Source organism: Xiphias gladius, chromosome 21 (genome assembly GCF_016859285.1).
Source record: "Xiphias gladius isolate SHS-SW01 ecotype Sanya breed wild chromosome 21, ASM1685928v1, whole genome shotgun sequence".
In the NCBI taxonomy this organism is placed as follows: Eukaryota; Metazoa; Chordata; class Actinopteri; order Istiophoriformes; family Xiphiidae; genus Xiphias; species Xiphias gladius.
The window spans coordinates 20,868,515-20,888,342 of NC_053420.1; the positions used below are offsets into that span (position 1 = coordinate 20,868,515).

The 19,828-nt window shown below is 40.0% G+C and overlaps 1 protein-coding gene across 1 annotated transcript in view; it reads right to left on the bottom strand.

The window, feature by feature from the left end:
* The window catches only part of cpne5b (copine Vb), a 119,082-nt gene extending 102,013 nt beyond the window's left edge, over nucleotides 1-17,069 (bottom strand). Inside the window, exon 1 of the mRNA XM_040116533.1 lies at nucleotides 16,862-17,069. Coding sequence (XP_039972467.1) covers nucleotides 16,862-16,980 — 119 coding nt within the window. The 5' untranslated portion in view covers nucleotides 16,981-17,069. The remainder of the gene's footprint in view (nucleotides 1-16,861) is intronic.
* Between the last annotated feature and the right edge of the window lie 2,759 nt (nucleotides 17,070-19,828).

Genomic DNA, 19,828 nt, shown 5'->3' on the forward strand with positions numbered 1-19,828 from the left:
TCAATGGCCAAATATATAATTTGTCCATGCCCTCTAGAACAACATGCAGAAGCAGTTTCAGCTCTAGGGTCCCTATCAACAGGACGGCATCATTTGTCTGTGCCTTCTAAAACCATTAAAAACCACTGCTGGAAAATAAATCTGTTTTATGACATGACATGGTTAAAGTTTGGTTATGTTTAAGGAAAGGACATGATTTGGGTTCAAATGCCTACTTCGTTAAAGTTAGAGGATCTTTGTCATCATGATGATAGTAATAACCACGTGGTTAAGGCCACTACAGCTGCTAGAGGGCTTTGTCACTGGACAGTCATACAGTATTCATACGCATTTGGTTGCTCTTCGTGGGAGGACAGTTTCCGTTTTTTGGCTGGAACCGAATAGCAGGGCCAGCCCTATAAACACGTATGCCCCTGATTTAGCACTGAAATTACACCAATTTGTAGTCTTCATTGTTGGTTGCGGAGTCTGCCCTTCCAGCGCTGGATTCAAATTGTGAGGCTATGGTAGAGGGATTTACAAGAAACGATGCAACGATGCAATTTCTGCTAATATAAACCACAAATTTCCTACTGCGAAACACAGGTTGGGTGGCTTTTATTGTGAAGCAGTCACAGGAGACACAATATATTAGTCACCGAGGTTGGCGCTGGCAGCTATTGTTCAGCAAAAATGTGTCTACAAAACTTGACATGGTAATTTTATGAAAAAAGGTTTATCCCATTACAGTCAGTCACTGTTCCTGGAGCATGTGTGAAGAAGAGTTTTAAGGGAAAGAAGACAGGGGTATAGACCATTGTACTTGGGACTTAAACATTTATTAATTAAACCAGTTTTAAACAGTATAAACAAGCCAACATGTTACTACAAAACATAATATACACCTACACTCTGCAGTATTGGTTATATTTTTGTGTGTTTAACAAATCCTAAGCTTGCTAAGCCCTTTCAGATTCATTTTGGTAGAAATACATGATGGAGAAGCTAAAATTGAAAACAGCTTTTTTTAGCTCCTAAAAGCTTGATTTTTTTGAAAATATGAGGTTTTCATCCAGCAATTTGTCACTTAGGAAAGGCATGAACATGCTGAGTGTTTTCCTCAAGGACATTTAAGGTAGACTGGATTTCAGTGTGGAGGCTATCCTCACACTTCTTGAATGAAAAAGCATTGCCGGTTAGACAAAATGAAAGAAACGAGTGGATGGTAGCAGTGGATGACAGAGAAATGGAGGAGTTAATGAGGAATGAGGAGGGAAGGAGGAAGGTAATATGTTTATAAGGGAGGATGAGGAGTGCTGGGTAAAGCATTTGCAGCATGGTTTTTTTCAAAAAAAACTTTCATTAGCCCTTTATCACTGTCTCTCATCTTATCACTGTCTTATTGTCATTTGCACTTTCTTATTACTTGGCTGCCTTACTATTTGCCAAGCAGTATTTAATACATTATATATGTTTTTATGTGTGGTTTATAATAATTGCCCAATGATATTGTTCTCTCATGTTACACCTATAACAAAACCACAAGCAGTAGCAATACATAAATAAAGCTCTCTTCACAGCCTCAATCACCTTATTCCAAACCGTAGTGCTGGCATTGCTTTAGTGATGGATCAATGGCAGAACCAAGCAGGATCGTTTTTCCCACCAGCTGTTGAATTATTCAGGCCAGGACTTCCTCTGGGGAGATTCCTGCTCAGCCTGTCAGACAGCCACAGCGAGCTTGCAGCCTGAGAGGCAAGCTCAGGATCATCACAAATTACCAGCAGCCCGGACTGCACTGTGGCCCCAGTCAACACAGGTCAGGTAACGGGCGGCAGTACATACTGTATGGTTAGGACCCTGATAAATTATGGTTCACCGATCATTTATAGTTTGCTTCACCAGTTTTTTCTGTGACCCACAAAACGTGATGCACGACTTTTTATTTTTAAAATGTTCAGGTAAAGGGGACAGCACTGTGCTTTTCAGATGCTATCAGATATCAGCTTATATTTGTAGGTGAAGCAGGGAATGTGCCAATAAAATTCCAGCTAACTGTCTTTACATCTTTACAGTGGGAGTGGATGCTGCAAAATTCTTGAGATAAAAGGCGAAATGGAAATGAAAGTGAGTCCATACTGTAAAAATAATATCCTGAGAGAAACACTTTTGAAACTGCTTCAAAGTAGGTCAGTGTAAAATGTGTGATTGTTTCAGTGAAGTGGGTCACTGAATGAGGATCTCACAGTCGGATATTCCTGCTCTGCCTGTCCCTAAACACGTTCCTTTAGCTAATGAGCTACTCTGGTTATCAAAAGACTGTGGCACATGCAACATGCAAGCAGGCTGGAATAATGTCAATACTGAGAGTCTGCACCCATGCTAAAGGCTCTGTGTTAGACACAGCACTGATTTGAGTGAAACTAACATCAGCATGCTAACAGTGACAAAGATAACATGCTGATGTTTAGCAGTTATAACATTTACCACGTTTAGTATCTTAGTTTAGCGTGTTAGCATTCTACCATTAACACAAAGTACAGCTGAGGCTGATGGGAATGGTCTTTAGCTTTGCAGGTATTTGATCATAAATAAACAGCTGATGATGGTTGTAGAGGATAAGTTAAGGGATCACCAGTGTTATTACAATTTATCATATTTTTAAAAAAAAAAAAAAAAGGCCAAAACTTTACCGGTAGCAACTTCTCAGTTGTGAATATTTGCTAGTTTCCCTAGTTTTTATTATAGTAAACTCAACATCTTTGGGTTTTTGACTATTGGTCAGACAATATGTTGTTTTTCACCATTTTCTTACGTTGTATGCACTGAACCATCAATTGACTATTAAAGAAAATATGTGTCAAATGTACTGATAATTAAAATAATCATTAGTTTCTGCCTTACAGTAATTCCGTGATGGAATAATATTACCTTGCGCAAGGTATTCTGTTTGTTAACGACTGGAAACACAAATGGGGAAAAAAGGCAATGGAAAAAATGGAAGCTTTCTGATAAAACACAATTTTACAACAAAAAAGCACATTATAAACTAAAACAAGTAAGGTCTTAAAACTAGATTTTGATACAGTGTCCCTGTACAAGGTGGAAGGCAGAGGGCATAGCTGATACTCAGCCTTGCAAATTTCCGACAAATTTGCGATTCACCAGATTATCCAATAAGTAAAGCTGCCTTTTGGGGCCCCTTGGGATCTGGAGCCCCTGGGTAATTGCCTGCTTTGCCCAGTTGGTAATCCTACCTTGCTGTTAACTATGAATGTGTGTACAAAAATTCATGGCAATCTATCCAATTAATGCTGTGATATTTCAGTGTAGGCTGACTAAATACTACAGAAAAATTCCAACTTAAATTGCAGAGTCTCTAAAATAAGACAAATGACACTTCAAAAGTTCATAATGACTCAGTTACTGTGAGAAAAGAAAAACACATTTAATGGGATTTCAGCCAATACTTTGGGGATAGAAAAAGGGCTATCATTACAGTAATACCTTAACTAGTGGACTAAGTTGTTTGGAGATCTGACAGGAAAATGTATAGACAGCTATTATATTTACAGTCATTTGTTTGAATTTAGATCAACAACAATAATTGTCCTAAACCATCACGAATGCATTCACATCCTTATGCAGCCAGAGCAAGTTATATGCACTCACACACACACACACACATACACACATTTTTTCACTCATCCATTATCTAGTTTCCCTCAGGGTGTTAGTAGCTCCATAATCAAATCCAGTCATCTCACCCACACACTTTTCACACATCTTCAGCTTTGCTGTACCACACAGGACCATCTTGCTCAATCACCCCATCCTGCGCTGGGGGGCTGGGAGCCAGAGCTGAAATAGCACTGTGAGCTCAGAATAGGCAAACAATCTCACATCTACTCTGAGGAGTGAACTCAATCGTGCATCATTCACTACAAGGTGGTGACTGGCTTGCAGTTGGTAAAACAGGCATTATAAACAAAACAAATAAAAGATGTTAGATTTTTTATTTGTTAGATTAATTATATTGTCAGAATTTATCTTGAGGCTTTGGTGTCAAGAAATCAGCTTTAAAGGTTCCACAGGTACAATATGTGAAGGATTTGAAAAGTAGTTGTCATCTACAATGAATTGGAAACATACTGTATTTTGACAAATAAAGCCATAACTGCTGCAGTGATGCCTCAAATGAATATTTCGGAACAAGCTTTTAATTCATGACGAGTTGCGGTGTGTGTGTAGAATTTATTTGAGACCAGCCAACCAACTGGGTGACTGTTAATGCTGAGTTTCCCTAAAAGGAGACTTTATCTTGAAAGTCTTGGCACCTATAAGCATTCTCGCTGTTGCTACATCAGCTACTGGAAGTAGCCAACCACCTATGTTCACAGCCATCACTGGCATGCCATTCAAAACGAATTAGTTCATTCTATTCAATTGGGATACATAGCTTCTCATGGACATGGTCCTAGTGACAATGAAAAAGCCTCGTCTTTGTAATTGCCAGGTGACTCACCTTCCTCAATAGCTCTGACTGAGAGCTATTAAGCTCCCATTACTCCATCACATATGCCAAGGACAGATGCTTCTACTGCTGCACAATGGGTTCAATTCACACAGCTAAATGACTGATCATGCACGTGTCTTGTTTACCAGAAAGTTGTAGTGCTCAGAGTGTTAGTGCATTGTATTTTTTTATCCTTTATCTTTATATTTTGGGTGAAAAAAATTAAATCTTAGGCAGGTATGTCTTTGAGATGTCTTTGGAGACTCAGAAGATATTCACCTTTTGAAAAGGTGACACTATAATTCCTCTGCTGGAAAGGGTTTTCATATTCAATTTCACACATATCACACATGTTCAAAGTACTAACAGTGATTTATTGCAGCACAAATGGCACAGCAATTTTTTGATTTAGAGGATTTAATGATGTGTGCATGTCATACTTTTCACATTTACAACTTATCATCTGACTCAAGTATATGTGTTTGCATGCCTCTGTCTCTTTTAGACACTCACTGTACTAACAGTACCTACAGTGCATTGAAAACTTTACAACAAACATAACAATAAGGGTACCAGTTGGTGTAAATTCAGAATTAAAAACTCTATCTGGTGGTCCCGAGTTATATCAATTTAAAGTTGTTGGCTCCAGCCCCAGTAATGCCGGAAGTCCGAGCTCTCGGAGCCGAGCATATTGTTAGAATAACACTCTTCTGAAAAATGCCGACTGCAAATTTACATAGCAGTGTGTTGCTATCAAGGAACCTGCTGCCCTCTGCAACCACGGCTGAGCCATATGAGGGCCTGAAGGGAACAAATGCGATCCAGTGGTGCTTTAAAAACAGTAGATGGCATGTTGAGCCATTTTCAACCCATGAAATGGTATTGTTTTTGTTTTTTTTTTTTTTTATAACTTTGGAAAGAAATGTCAACATCAACAATAGCACTGATGTGTTTCATCACAGTACAGTCATGTAATGACTATCTAAAGAGATATGGTCTCTCTTCTTGGTACCAGTGAGGAGTCTCACTGCTGAATTTTGAAACAGCTGCAGGCAAAATAGGGCTGACTGACTGATTCTACATAGACAGAATTGCAGTAGTCAAGGCCAGAGGAAATAAAAGCGTGAACTATAGTCTCCAAATATTTAAGGGACAGGAATGATTTTAATTTTGTAAGTGATCTAAGATGGAAGAAGATTTGTTTATCAAATTTTAAACCAGAATCAAAGATAACACAGGGATTTCTTGTGTGGGACTTTACAATCAATGACAGAGGCCCAAGAGCATTGACTGTGGTTGCGGAGTTGTCTGCAGTACTGAAGATTAGGACCTCAGTTTTATTCTGATTTAGCTAAGGGAAGCTTTTTGCCTTCCAGGATTTTACATCGTCAATGCAATTTAGAAGGTAGTTGACACTGCATGCATCTCCAGGTTTCAGTGGGAGGTACAGCTGGGCGTCATCAGCATAACAATGGTAGGAGATATTATATTTTCTGAAAATAGACCTCAAAGAAAGCATATACAGGGAAAATAGAATAGGGCCTAATATGGATCCTTGTACTCCACAGGAGATGGGTATAGAGGAAGATGACACATTATCAATTCTAACTGAAGCTAATCGGCATTGGGTTCAAAAGAGTTAAGATAATGTAATTTCCTGAATCTGAGGACAAAAACTAATTATTTGTCTTTCTAGAGTGGACTCTATGATGCATCCTAAAACCTGACTGAAATTTGTCCAGTTTGCTGAATTTGCCCAAGAAGGAGATGAACTGAGAGAAAATAACTTTTTCAAGAATTTTGGATAAAAAGGAGAGCTTTGAGATTGATCAGTAATTATTAAGAAGAGACGGATCTAAATTAGGTTTTTTGATCAGATGGTGAATTACAGCATGTTTAAAGCAAGCTGGGACATAGCCATTGACCAGGGAGCTATTAATCATTGATAAAATACTAAGCCCGGCAGTGTCCAGCACTTCCTTATGTAGATGTGAGGGAGTAATGTCTAAAGGACTTGTATTAGGGGTCATTTATGAGATAATATGTGTCAAAGAGGAGAGAGAATTTGGTTCAATGTTGATGAAAACTGATTTTTAGGTAATATTCACAGGCATCCGGTGTTGCTTCATGACAATTTGTGAGTGCACAATTGAGTACTCTATTTATTGTATTAAATGAAAAGTTAAGTCTGTGGGCCAGTTTGAAGATATCAGAAAAATATTTGGTTCTCTTTGCTTTGACATGCTGTTGGTATGTAGCCAGATGGTATCACAGATGCTGGTAAGACACTCCGGGTTTATCTTTTTTCCTTTTACACTTTGCTATCCTGCATTCCTGCCTAATAACACAGGTTATGGTGTTAAACCAGGGCTGAGGTTTGACTATTTTTCTAACTTTGTTGGGGCAACTGATTCAAGAATATTCGTGCAAGTGCAATTGAATACTGTGACCAGTTGTTCTGTACCCAGACCAGCTGGAGCTTTAATGAGAGCAGAGGAGAGGGCATCTGAGAACTGCCTAGCAGTGAGAGGGGTAATAGACCTGGAATAGTTTCCCGGCAGACTGGGTTTATTGTAGTCCATTGTAAAAAGTATTCATTTTTTGATAATACCGTTCACCAGAAATCTTTGCATGGAAAAAAGATATTACATTTTAGAGATTGTTTTCTGAAATGGAGAGTTTTTCCAATGAATATAGGTTTGGGGGGGGTCTTTATGTTCCTCAGATAAATCTGAGCTTGACTGGTAGCCTAGGCAATCTGACACTTCTGCTTCACAAGCAAAGGTTACGTTTCATGGCACCAAACAGAGGGCACAGCCCTCTTTGAAATTCATTTTAATCCTCTGATGTGTTTACTGGTCACAATCTTTTTAGGTATTTAGGACAGAGAGAAAGAGAGAGAGCTTGTTTAGGTGGTCCTCTACTTCCCCAGTCCTTCACTGATAAATTTGACTTTGTCTTCCCATGACTCCTCTACTCTTGCCAGTCAGCCAGCAAGCCTGTCAGCCAGAGAGCACAGATCAAAGCCCCGTTTCAGCCTCTCAGCCACTAAAGCCAGCATGACAGTGGAGCCATCATTAACACTCGTGGAGAGCGATACCCTTCTTCCTTTGGACTTAACATCACTTATGTTCAGTGGCTGTCGACCACAGCCTCCCCAGACCTCGTTTGTATTCATGGAGATTCTCTCACCCAGCCATAAGAGCTGCAGGATACAAGTTTGATAGAAGACTGAAGGATGGAAGAATTTGATGGCTACAGGAATGAGACAGTTCATTCTCAGTAGCAAATCTGACGGAGGTGATTATAGCCATTGCTGGTTGAAGACACTGACAACTGAACAGTGCTGTTGTCAGGGCTGGGGGGGATTATTGGGTGTGGGATGAAGAGTGACGGATAAAAATCAACATCTTTATAGTATCATGTTAATGAAAGCACAAAAAAAAAACCCAATAAATCTATTTAGGAGCAAATATGATGGTGTTTTATGTGTTATTAATAAAAAACAAGCTGCTAAAGAAAAATATTGCTTTTGAAATGCAGATATAAGCTCTTGACATGTGCATATTTAATCTTCTAAGCATGCCCACAGTCCACATTATTGATGTAGTGAAAGCATTAGTCACAGTCTGTCCATCACTGTACACCAAAAAAAAAGGGGGGGGGGGGAATTTGCAAAGCCAAAAAGCAGCACTGAACTGTGAAAGATAGTAAATGGTGATCAGAGATGATGTTTGCTGACTGCAATGCACTCATCCAAGGTGTTGGTAAGTAAGAGGATAGAAAATAATTGATTGGTTCTGCCAGGTCAGGAGAAGAGAGTGCATCAACAGCACCCGAATGTCCTTTTGTATGCAAACGGCTCCACACAGAAACCAACATACAATATGCTTTCTGTATATCAATGCAGTCTTTTAGGCACAAAGAGAAAAAATGTTTTGTAAGCAGCAACAGCAATTCTGGTGCATATCTAATAGGCTCTGTTTCTAAGCTTCAAGAAGTCTTTTAATTTGTCTCCCAAATGGACCACATTGCTGTGGCAGACTGCCTCTTTCCAAAACAGCCTTAACACACACACCAGTGACCACACAGCTGTCTACTAGGTATCTGTAAAACATAGTTGCCAGTAAAGCAGAAGAGGTGAAATAGAAAAGTTGTGAGCTGCTATGACCAGATTTTGTGTAATGGCCCTCAAGAGGCCGGGTCTGTGTAGGAGAAGGTTGGAGTCAGCGAGAAGCAGACTCATCAGTGTTGCAGGTGTTAGAGAGTCATGGTCCTTGGTGCTACTCCAGCTTAATAACACTGCAATTTATACAAAGTTCACTTTAAGAAGTAAAAGGAGTCTGTGGCCTCGATAAGAAAAAAAAAAATCCATAGGTGAAGAGTTTTGCCCAAAAACTAGCAAAAACTGACATTTTTATTTATTTATTTATTTTAGTCATTTTAAATTCAAAACTCTTTTTTAAAATCATTTTCTCTCTTGTTTAGCCTTTTTTTTTTTTTTTTTACTCCAGTCCACTTGCTCCTAATCTAGACGGTTTAACTAGCATAATTTCCAGGGTATTAATAGAATAATAATAAGTTCAGGAAATCACACTTGAGAACTCTTGCACATTTATTTAGTTTAGAGTTTTTGGAAGCCATCCTATTGACCAATAAACCCGATTATCAAATCATAGATTAGTTTCTGAGTTTCCAACATGCCTGAGCATTAGCCTGTATCTAAAGAGATTTTTCCTTCTTCCTTTTTTTTCAAAAACAAAAAATATAAAAGCAAAAGTGTTGGGAATAAATCTCACACTGTGTTTTTAGGTAAGTAAGGTGCTGACATTAGCATGCCTGGCTAACTAGCTTATTACGTAAAGTAGCAACCTGATATTACTTTGCCGGCTAAGGAATAGCATATGATCATCTTACCAAATTATTTTGTGGGGCTACAGGTTACATAAGAAAAAGCCCTGTTTAAGACCGGCAGCCTGCAAGCGAACTAACCTATATATTCACACTACAGTTTAGGATAGCATTAAAGGCTCAGTCCTTCTTTTTATTAGAATTGAGTAAGTTTATCCAAGATATGTTTGCCAAAATTAGCTTAATCCTAAAAGCCTTTTCTCTTGTGAGAGTTAAACATATTGTTTGAAAATACTAACAATAAAGCATAAATTAACCATCATGTTGCTTATTTAAGTATGTTTCTATAGTTAGTTAGAATCTAAATAATAACTGTCTAATCTTAAATATTTCTGTGTCCTATAATACTAGAACTAACCAGCTCTATTCTGCAATATAAGAATGTTTACTCCTTTATTTCCATGTCTGTTATCTACGTGGATCATTAACAGTTGACTTTTTGACTGGAACTTGTAAAATGTTTCTCTGCAGAATTATTTGACCCTTTGTTTGATATCATCAAAATTCAAACCTTTCACAGGGCCGGAGATGAAGTTTCCAACCAACCTGCACTTAATGAGCTAGCTACAGCTGATAAAATCTGACAATGACAGTTATCAATACTGTCGGCTGTAGCAAGCTAAAAAATTAAAAGCCTTAATTTGTCTACTTCTGTCTGATATCAAGGATCGTGTTTTTCAAAAACTACTACAAATATTGAAGGACGGACCTGCCACAAAACACACAGGCTAAGCTTGACATGTGTAGCAACAATAACTAAGGAAGGCAGGATTTAGTGAGCAGTCAAACGCAGGGCCACAGCACCAGCAGTCTGAAACCTGCAGTTATGGAAAATCTGGAAAAATCTGCAAAAAAAATTTGGAAAATCAAAATATAAGTAAGAAAAGTAATAGCAATAGCAATAGTAGTAGCAGCAGCAGATGTAGGCATATATGCATTTTTAGCTGTTTAATAAATCTACAGTAATAGGGTTCTGCGGGAGTGAGTCCTAAAATCTGGATATAAGTTAGCATTTTTGCACTTTTGGATCCCTTGTCCGAGAGTCGGTGGGTTTTTGAATGGGTTTTTTGCGTCAGATGCCTGAAATAAGGTCTGTGGTCAGCACAAGCTCAAGACATTTTCATGTTGTATTCAATGAAATAAATTACATCAGTAAATACCCCACTTGTGATTTTTTTAAGCTTTTACATGTAACGTAGTTGCTAACAAGTGGCTTAATGAGAATACAGAGATTGTTGGGACATTAAATCTTAGTATTGGTGACACTGAAGTCATACAACCGTGGTGTATTTCTTTTATAGCCTAACATTAGCTTTTTATTCCGGGTGCTTGTGTATAGGCTTCAAAAATCATAAAAGTGGCGTCCATTTGTGAAGATTATTTTTCTGAACAATACATGTATGTATTATAAACTTATGTTGGTCCCAGAGCTTATTTTCTGCAATCATCCAAAGGCCAATGTTAAAATCCCATTAGCTTTTTGTCTAGGGAACCACAATGATGTTAACTTCCAGGTAGGCTGACAAAAATACATCATCCCTGCGGCCCTCTATAAGAACTTCCATTCAAACTTGCAACTGATACTAACCATTACTTTATTTCTTCCAATTTCTTCTTATTATTTTTCAGTAATTATTTTTCTCAGTGTTTTACTGTCAAGTGCTTGTATTACCAAACCCAAACAATCCCAAGTGTTTTTGTAGTAGGAAGATTCAGCTCTTTTAAAGTAGCTATAGTCCTTTTTTTTTTATAATAAAATGTATCAGATGACAATGTGAAAGGGGTTGCTTGTAGTGAAGAACCTACAGAGAATTATCATCTGCAGCTCTCCTCAGCTTTATAGTGAGTTTCCGTGCGTTGTTCACTGTTTTGTTTCACTCTCACTGCTCTCGAAGAGTTGGTTTTTTTTTTGGCTGCAGCAGGCAGCGAAAGTAGTTACTGGTACAAGTAGTACCAGTAGTTGGATATGTCAGTATTGTGTTCACGATTTGTTTCTGCTGCACCCTTGTGGCCAAAAAATAAAAAATAAAATCAGTCATTGCATGTTTAAACTGTGACGCCATGGTTTATTTTGAAAGTATCTTTATTCTTATTTCCTCTCATTTACTGCTTGCTCACATTTCACAGAAATGTTGCATCACATAAATGACTGAGACTCACCTGCAGCCCCTGAGCTGTTGGAAATAATAAAACAAAATCTCTCTCTCTGTAGGTTCTCACTTTCTCTCTAAATATGCTGGTCTCCTATTTGCATTTCTTAATGAATTCACTTCCCTCTAGTTACTGTGCACTGACGAGCATGCCCACCTCAATATGTTTCGCATCTCATACTCTCTTTGTTTATCTGCTCTCGCACCATGCACACTAGTTTTTTTCCCTCTCTCCCTGCCTCTTTCCCTCTCTCCACACCTAATTTTCCCGAGCCAGCTAAAGTCAGTTAGGCTGTGTGATATCAGGCAGTGTGCCCAGTCTGCTGTGCGACAAAATTACCATCAGCATGTTTGAATGAGAGAGCGAGAGAGACAGAAAGAGGTTTTTCATACTTTTGGTGTTGTGTGGGTCATCTGCAAGATAATTATGTCGTGGTTTGCAAAGCTGAGCTCATGTTTTATCCACCAGATTCTTCATATGGTTAATTAGCTTGGATGATGCTTGTGGTGCAGTAAGTACTCACACCAAAAGAATAGGAATATTATCAGGGTGACAATATTCGTCGAATAAGCGTTGGCATCGGATCTCCCTTGGGCTTTTCTACACTGCGTGAGATGCTTTCATATCTGTCTAAGATCTGGAAAGGAACCTATCAGATAGTGGAACCAGGGTTCTCGTAAGCACAAATTCGTATGTAAATGCAGACCATCAAGACATTTAGCAGAGGACTTTAACCATAGCAACACGTGCAATGCCTGCACTCAGGAAACAAGCTGCAAAATCGCACATCCCCACTCTTTGGTTGCCAAATTATTATGATATCACTACCACAAGCTACCAATTAGAGTAAATATTCAGCAGCTACAAGATCCATCTTCACCTTATTGAAGTTCTTAGATTAGGTGTCACACTCGAGAAAAGGACAATCCATTAATAGATTAACTGGTTCTCTCTGCTCTGCGTTCAGTCAGTGTGAACTTTGACCAGGTCTTTGTTGGCAGACACACCTAGCCCTTCCTGACCTGCTTGCACATACATTTAAGGGGCCAAGATGCATTCAGCAATATTCTCATACAACTATCAGAATTGATGTCTAGTTCAAAACCTTTTTTTTTTTTAAACTTTTAAACGCCAAATCCCCCTGGCTTGAAAATGACTGCCCTGCCATAGTTTAAAACTAGTTCCGGATTTAGCAATTTAATAGCTGATGTAAATCTCTTCCAGTAGCTAAGAGCTGTTACAGCAAAAGCCTAAGTTAACCACTGATTTTTGTTTTTAACTGTGTGATCCAGCCTGGCCTCAGGCCAGTACCTCTCAAGTATTATCATGGTATTCAAGTCACAGATTAAAGCATTCGTTTTTCTGAAAAATAAATACCCAGCAAGTATTCAAAGTCAGAGGGTCATTTAACAAAACTCAATACTCCGTCTGCTGCTCAAAAACATTTTTTTTTAGCTTGTTTCCCAAGTTGCAACTCTATGTCCTATTCCAAGTTCCATATCTCCTAGCTCAGTTTGTATAATGTAAACAAAATGCAAAAGTTTTATCATCAGTAATAAATCTTGATATAGCTGTTACTTTCTATAGTTTTATGTTTTTTTATGTGAAAATAATGCTTTCATATTTTTTATGTGTCGCGTGAAACAAGCAATGACATGTCGAGTCGTAAATTGGAAAATGGCTGGAAAACCTTTTTTATCGTGCAGCGGACAGAATATTTTCTGATCCAGATGGTTACAAGAGTCTTTGGGGACTCTGTGAATACCTCCAGAACAGTGGTAACTGTTGTTAAACATCCTTCTGGGTTCTTCAAAGATTGCCAGGTATTTATTTTCCAGAAAAAACAGATGCTTAACTAAAAGTGAATCACATCATGATAATTCAAGAGATGCACACACTGGGACACAGTGAAAGTAACAGATGAAAGTAACATAGTGGCTTTAAAAACTGAGAAATTTAGTTGGTAAGCCCGTGGATTTCATACATCGGCTCCACCTCACAGCAACCAGTAATGCCAGGGGAGGTCATCGCTTATCAATATCACTCTCAGCAGCTGGTGCTCCTCCATTGACTGACCTACTCTTCAATACACAAGTCAGACAGTCTCTCCTCAGCTGACTGGAGAGACTGATAAATGGCTATGGACCACATTAGACACATAAGTGCTTCTTCATTTTGTTTGAATTGACTGGAGCAGAAATGGGAGAGCAGACTTCGACTTGCTCGTGAATGGAAATGGAGGTATCGAACAAAGGGCTGAACAGAGGACTGCAGCTGGGGCTTGCAGCTGTGGGATTTACACCTCTGCTTTCCTGTAGAATGCCAATTGTACCCTTGTCCCTTCATTACGCCCCTGTGATGAACTAGACCTTTGACTGACAAGCCCCGTGGGAATTAAAACCCCAGTTTAAGAAAAACCACGTAGGTTTTTGGCCAAAAAACTGTTGTTTCAAACTGTTTCACCTGTTCCCGTATTTCTGACAGGGCTCCTGGGGGCCAAGTTTTTCCACAAAACAAATGTGCTGGAACTGACACAGTGAGAAATGTGAAAATGTTGACAGACGTATCTGCTCGTATAGAAAGTATGGTTGAAGTTACGCAGACAAAACCCTTAGGGAAAAATTCATGACTTCCTGCATTGGCACTGAATGGAATGCAAATCACTAATGCAGAATAACTCCATATGAATACATTTTTTTAATTAAATACTGTTTGCAACTTCCTGCCACCAAATCCTTCAGTCGTCTTCCCTCCCTGACTGAAAGACAAACCAATTCCTATCATTTCCCCCCTATTTTACTGATCCAGCACTCACCCACCATTCTCGATTTGTCACTGGTGATAATAATACGTTGTCCAAAGCAGGGCATGTAGCCTGTAATAAGGGGTATTAACCCAGATGGAACAGCTATCATCATGGTTTGGACGTTTTTGAGAGTGCATACTGTACATGGTGACAAAGGGAGAAAAGCAAAGAAAACCCAACAGGGAGCCTCTTATCTTGAATAGCAATCTGACTCACACAACATCTGCACAAAGGATTTAGCTGATCTGTGAGGCCTTGAGCTGCTATTAGAAGTGTTTGAATGTGACAGAACGATTTATCCGTTGGTTTATTCTGCTTCGGGAGGGTCTGATACAGTAGCCTAGTGTTAAATATTTATTGTAACGCCACAGGAACTGAAGTGTATTTAGGAAAATTGGAGGTAAGATTATGAGAGCAACCTTTTGCACGCTTAAGGAGTCTGTATAACTTATTAGGCTGCAATCCCCACGAACCCAACCCCCTATTCCGTAAGCTTGTTCAGAGTATGTTACATTCAATACATATTCCATGCAAATTGCATCATAGCATCACTTACATTTCATTGAAAGTGGGAATCTTGGACGCATCGATTGTATGCTTTTCTAAGATGAACTCTCAGCCTCTCTTGCTCTATTTCTCGCTCTTATTCTCACACACACTCTCTCTCTCTCACACACACACACACACACACACACACACACACACACACACACACACACACTCTCTCTCACCCACTCAAAGCAACAGGGAAGCAGGGGGGGAAAGCATTGACCCTCCTCTTTCGTATAATGATTTCTTCTTCATAAAGTTCTCTTCTTTCTGGTAGGAGGGATCTGCAGGACTACTCTCTCCCTTTCCGTCACATACACACACGTTGTCAGAGGAATCATTAGCATAAAAGCGGGGGTTGTCAGAATAGGACTCATCATTTACCTGAATGGTGCTTAATTGCGCGTCACTGAGGCATTTAATCCCAGTCACCTCATCTGAAAAACACAAAATCCAAAACCATGCAGGGCTTTGACTACAACACTTTGCTAGCCGCCCTTTCTCCATCTAAACTGATTCTCCACCATCGCCCACCATTTCCTGCACAAGCAAGTAAACGATTGTTCATGCAGTAAATTGAAATGCACTCATTTCTTGCCAGGGTTTCTTTTTTTTTTTTAAATTTATTTATTTATTTAACTCTGAGCTCAGAGATGTGGCAGCGAGCTTCTCTGAACATCAGAAAACCCATCAATAATGCACACACAGCTTGTTATAGCTCAAACTCACTCTGCTTCGATGGCTCACCAGCCTAAAACCCAGCATCAAAGACCAGAAAGATGTGTTTCTGTGTGTTCCTCTGGGTGTGTGTATGTGTCAGGATGCTCAGACACCAGTACTGGAGTGTTTGTCTGAGAGGTGAAAGGCGCTGAAAGCCTTGACTTCAGAACCTTTCCTAATGGGAAGAGGAGTGAATGTTCATTCTCACTGAACTCACACTGTAGGGAGATTCATTTGGCGAAGGCGGGTTTTTTTTTTTAAAACTAAAGTACACTCTAAAAAGGAAATGCCTTTCTACTGAGAAGTAATAAAGACTGAGACATAGATTGAGGCCAGGGACACAGGCACTGTGTGAATATGATGTAAGTCTTTGAATCTTTAACATCTAGTACTTGATAAAGAATGCAGGAGATGACAGAAAGAGGCTTCAGTGCTCATCTGGTGCTGAAAGCAGTCAGTCGTTACAGTGACTACCGCATGGGCTTCAATGTGAAAGAGGGTTCTGCCTGAAAAGACGTTGGAGCAAGAGATGTGTCTAATATATAAGCACAAACATGCATATTCAGTATATAACACAAAAAAAGGAACACAAACCAAACTCAATCAGGTGCTGGAAACCCTGGATTGTTACATTTCGTTTCCTCTCTTTTTCTTTTTTTTTTGGGGGGGGGGGCAATCTTTATGATAACCACAGAAGACGTCGTTCTGCGGGTAATATTGTATTATATCCAAATAAATCTCAGTTTGCCTCCATAACAAGTTTTCTCAATTATAAGAGCTCACATTTTAAAGGGCCCACACGCCTTTTGTTCCTTTTTATACCTGACAACAGTCGATGTAAAACGCCTGCGTGCATGAATAAATGTCAAATTCTGCACATCGTCTCCCAGAAATTCGCGCAAATCATTGGTTTGATCAAAAAACACAAAGCTTTCTGTAAAGAGTCTTGTCGGAAAGATTCGATAGAAAAACTTTCCTGATAGCCCAGAATAAGGAAACAAAGCCTCTGTCTCCACCCGAATCTGCTGGTCGCCCCCCACCCAAACATTTTATTGCATTTATTTACTAAGTTACAGCCCGGTGGTCTGATTTTATTCTAGATCACACTCTCACTGAAAAATCCTAACTAAATCGCACAGAAAGGGTGGAGCGCCGTCACAACTTTTCCACCACGCAGTCCTCACACCGAACTTTCCTGACCGCCGGATGCGCTCCCCGCTTCAACTCACCTGCAGGAGACGGTGATTTCTACTTTGGTGGCGGGGATGTTGCCGGTGATCGGGTCGAAGTCGTACACCGATGCCATGTCCTCCAGCTTGTCCATAACGTCTCCCTCCATCATCTCCATCGCCAGAGCCCGGGGTGGCTCGGATGTGTTCCGAGAGGCGCACAGCCTGGCACCGACGGAGCGCGTCGAGTCCCCGGTGACTCCACAGACCAGATCAGAGACCAGACGGCCTCCGGTCGGACCAGGTGAGGCAGCCACTTCACAAATGTTGGAGCTGGAGAAGAGGGAGGGGGCGGGGGCACTGAGTGAGTGGACAGCCGCGAAAGGCAGAGGCGCACTTGGTTAACTGTCCATGCAGCGTAGATAAAATTTCCAAAGAAAGAGAGATTACTGTTGCGCCCTCACCGAGTGACTGCACATCACATAGAGAGGGGGACTGCTCTCTGCGCTTTGTCTTCACTCTGTGCGCAAAGCGGAGCGTGTGAAGAGAAAAGACCAGATAGACTCAAACCCACCCATCCTCCTCCCACACGGAATTACACTCAAGTGCTGGCAACCCTGCCCATGCCCCGGTGCTGCTGCTGTCACCCTGCAACATCCTCCGGTGGGTCTCGAGATGGTTAACAGGATATGAAAGTAGAAAAACATATTCCTTTGGTTTATCAAACTTTCTTTTAATCTTTTTCTTATTTATTAAGGGTTATTGGTTCATTTTACCCCATCAGCATCCTCAAATGCATTTCTTTAAGTCTGTCTGACTGGGGATAATTGTGCTGCTTGTGCTGCTCTCAGCCTCTGACAAGGGGTCTCAAGTAGACATAGCTTTGTTTCGGTGGGTCACAAGCCAAAAAGGTTTTGGAAACTGCTGCTCCGGAGTGACTTTGGGAGGAGGAAAAAAAAAAGGGAAAGATTTCAGCACCACAGCACTGGACAGCTCCCAGAACAAACCATTCAGCTCAGTAATGGTGAAAAAAAAAAACAGCAGACAAGCTCATCTGGCCTTTAATATTCACTGAGCAGTAATTGCTCATTTACCAAAGATGTTAAATCCAAATGAATTTGGAGTTAAAGTTGTAAATAGGTCAAAAGTGCAAATATTTTTCCTTCCCATTTCCTGGACTTTAGTGGTTTTCTGTGGTGAAAGAGGTATGCACACGACATTTTAAGAAATGCAGTTACCAATTAAAATGTGTTCATGCCGGCGGATTTAAAATCAATATTAATTACAGGGAGGGAATTACATAGAGATTTAATAGCCACCATCCATCATTAGCCTGTTGTATGCAGCTACGACCTGCCCTGTAAACCACATTGTAATAAATATGCTAAAATGGTGCAGCTGCCTGCCAAGACAGTGATGGGTTTCCCATTTTTGGAAAACTACGCCTCTTAAATGCAGGCACTGTGTGTGCGTGGGTTTGGCTTAGGTTACTTTTTGGGACAAATTTCAGACTAAAGACCAGTTAATTGGGGACAGCTTGTCCAATTGGGGACAAAGGCCCTGTCCCCACTTGGGAAAAAACTGATTTTGAGGTCAGTTGTCATGGTCAGGGTTAGGGTAACTCTCCAGGAAATGAATGCAAGTCTATGTAATTTACCAAAAAGTTACAAAAGTAAGCGTGTGTGTGTGTGTGTGTGTGTGTGTGTGTGTGTGTGTGTGTGTGTGTGTGTGTGTGTGTGTGATACTCTCTCAGCTGCCCCACTGTTTATCTCATTCGCTCTGACACTCCACATCTCTCTCTGTCCTTTTTTATGGACAGCTATAAACCATTTTACCTTCTTTCCTAAATGGTTGCACAAGCACACAGGTCTTCCTGCATAGACCGCCTAGCGTCTGAATTCTGGAAATCAATTTGCCCCGGCACAGGATGATTCTGCCCACACAGCCCTCCAGCTCAGGATCAGGAACACACACATCCACACATCCACACACACACACAATCTTTCATTCAGTCGTACGCACCAATAGCCACATAAAAAAAAAAAAAATTACTTTCTCATATGTATCTGAACGACTTATAAACGGAGATGAAGAGGCATACATATCTACATACACACCCCTTTTCCCTCTAGGATGATTCATATATTTTAAGGGCTCGCTGTTTAGTGTGGGTGAGCGCGTTATTGCAGATGTTCCAAGGAGTGGGTTGGCAGGAGCAGGGCCAAAGGACAAAAAAAAAAAAAAACAGGAAGTGGGGGAAGAAGACTCACAAGAGCTAGCTGGCCTTGAGTGGTAACCTGTGGTATCAGAAATGTAATCAAGCAATAGAAAGTGTTTTACACATATTCCCTCAAACTGGGATTCTAGATATCAAGTACAAGGGTACTGTAGGGGGACCAATGTTAAAGTATTTTCCCCTGAATATTGATAGAGAGCATATTTTTTTAATTATGTAATATTGTAGGCCTGTATCATCTTTTATACGGCACATTTTTTTTCCCTGTTTCTGTCATTTTAACCCTGATGGTGTAAAAATCAATACTGCTTTATCCATCAGGGTTAATGTAATGTTACTCTTGAGCTCTCCTCCAGTCAGGTAGGTTCTGTAACAAACAGGGAAACCTGTGGTCTTTAAATGACCAGTTGACAGCAAAGACTGATTTGGATTTTTTTTTTTTTTTGGGGGGGGGTTGTCTTGCAGCATTAAACATGGATCTATGCAAAATTACCAGCAGACTAAACTTTTTATTTCTACATCTGTTCTGTGATACAGACAAAATAACAAAACTGTTGGAGAGGATTTTTAGATTTTGAGAGCTGATGAAATACACAAAGCTTGTGTCAGTCCCTAAGAAACAAAACCTGTGTTGGGCCTATTTCTGAATGTCTTAAGGTGCCAGCTTCTTGAGTGATCAACAGCAAAAGTCCTACAAAACGCTGGATATGTCCTTTAAATGCTAATGTCATCCAATTGCGATGGACCAGGAGGTGGTCAATGCTTTGTACTGCCGGTGACATTAATAACAC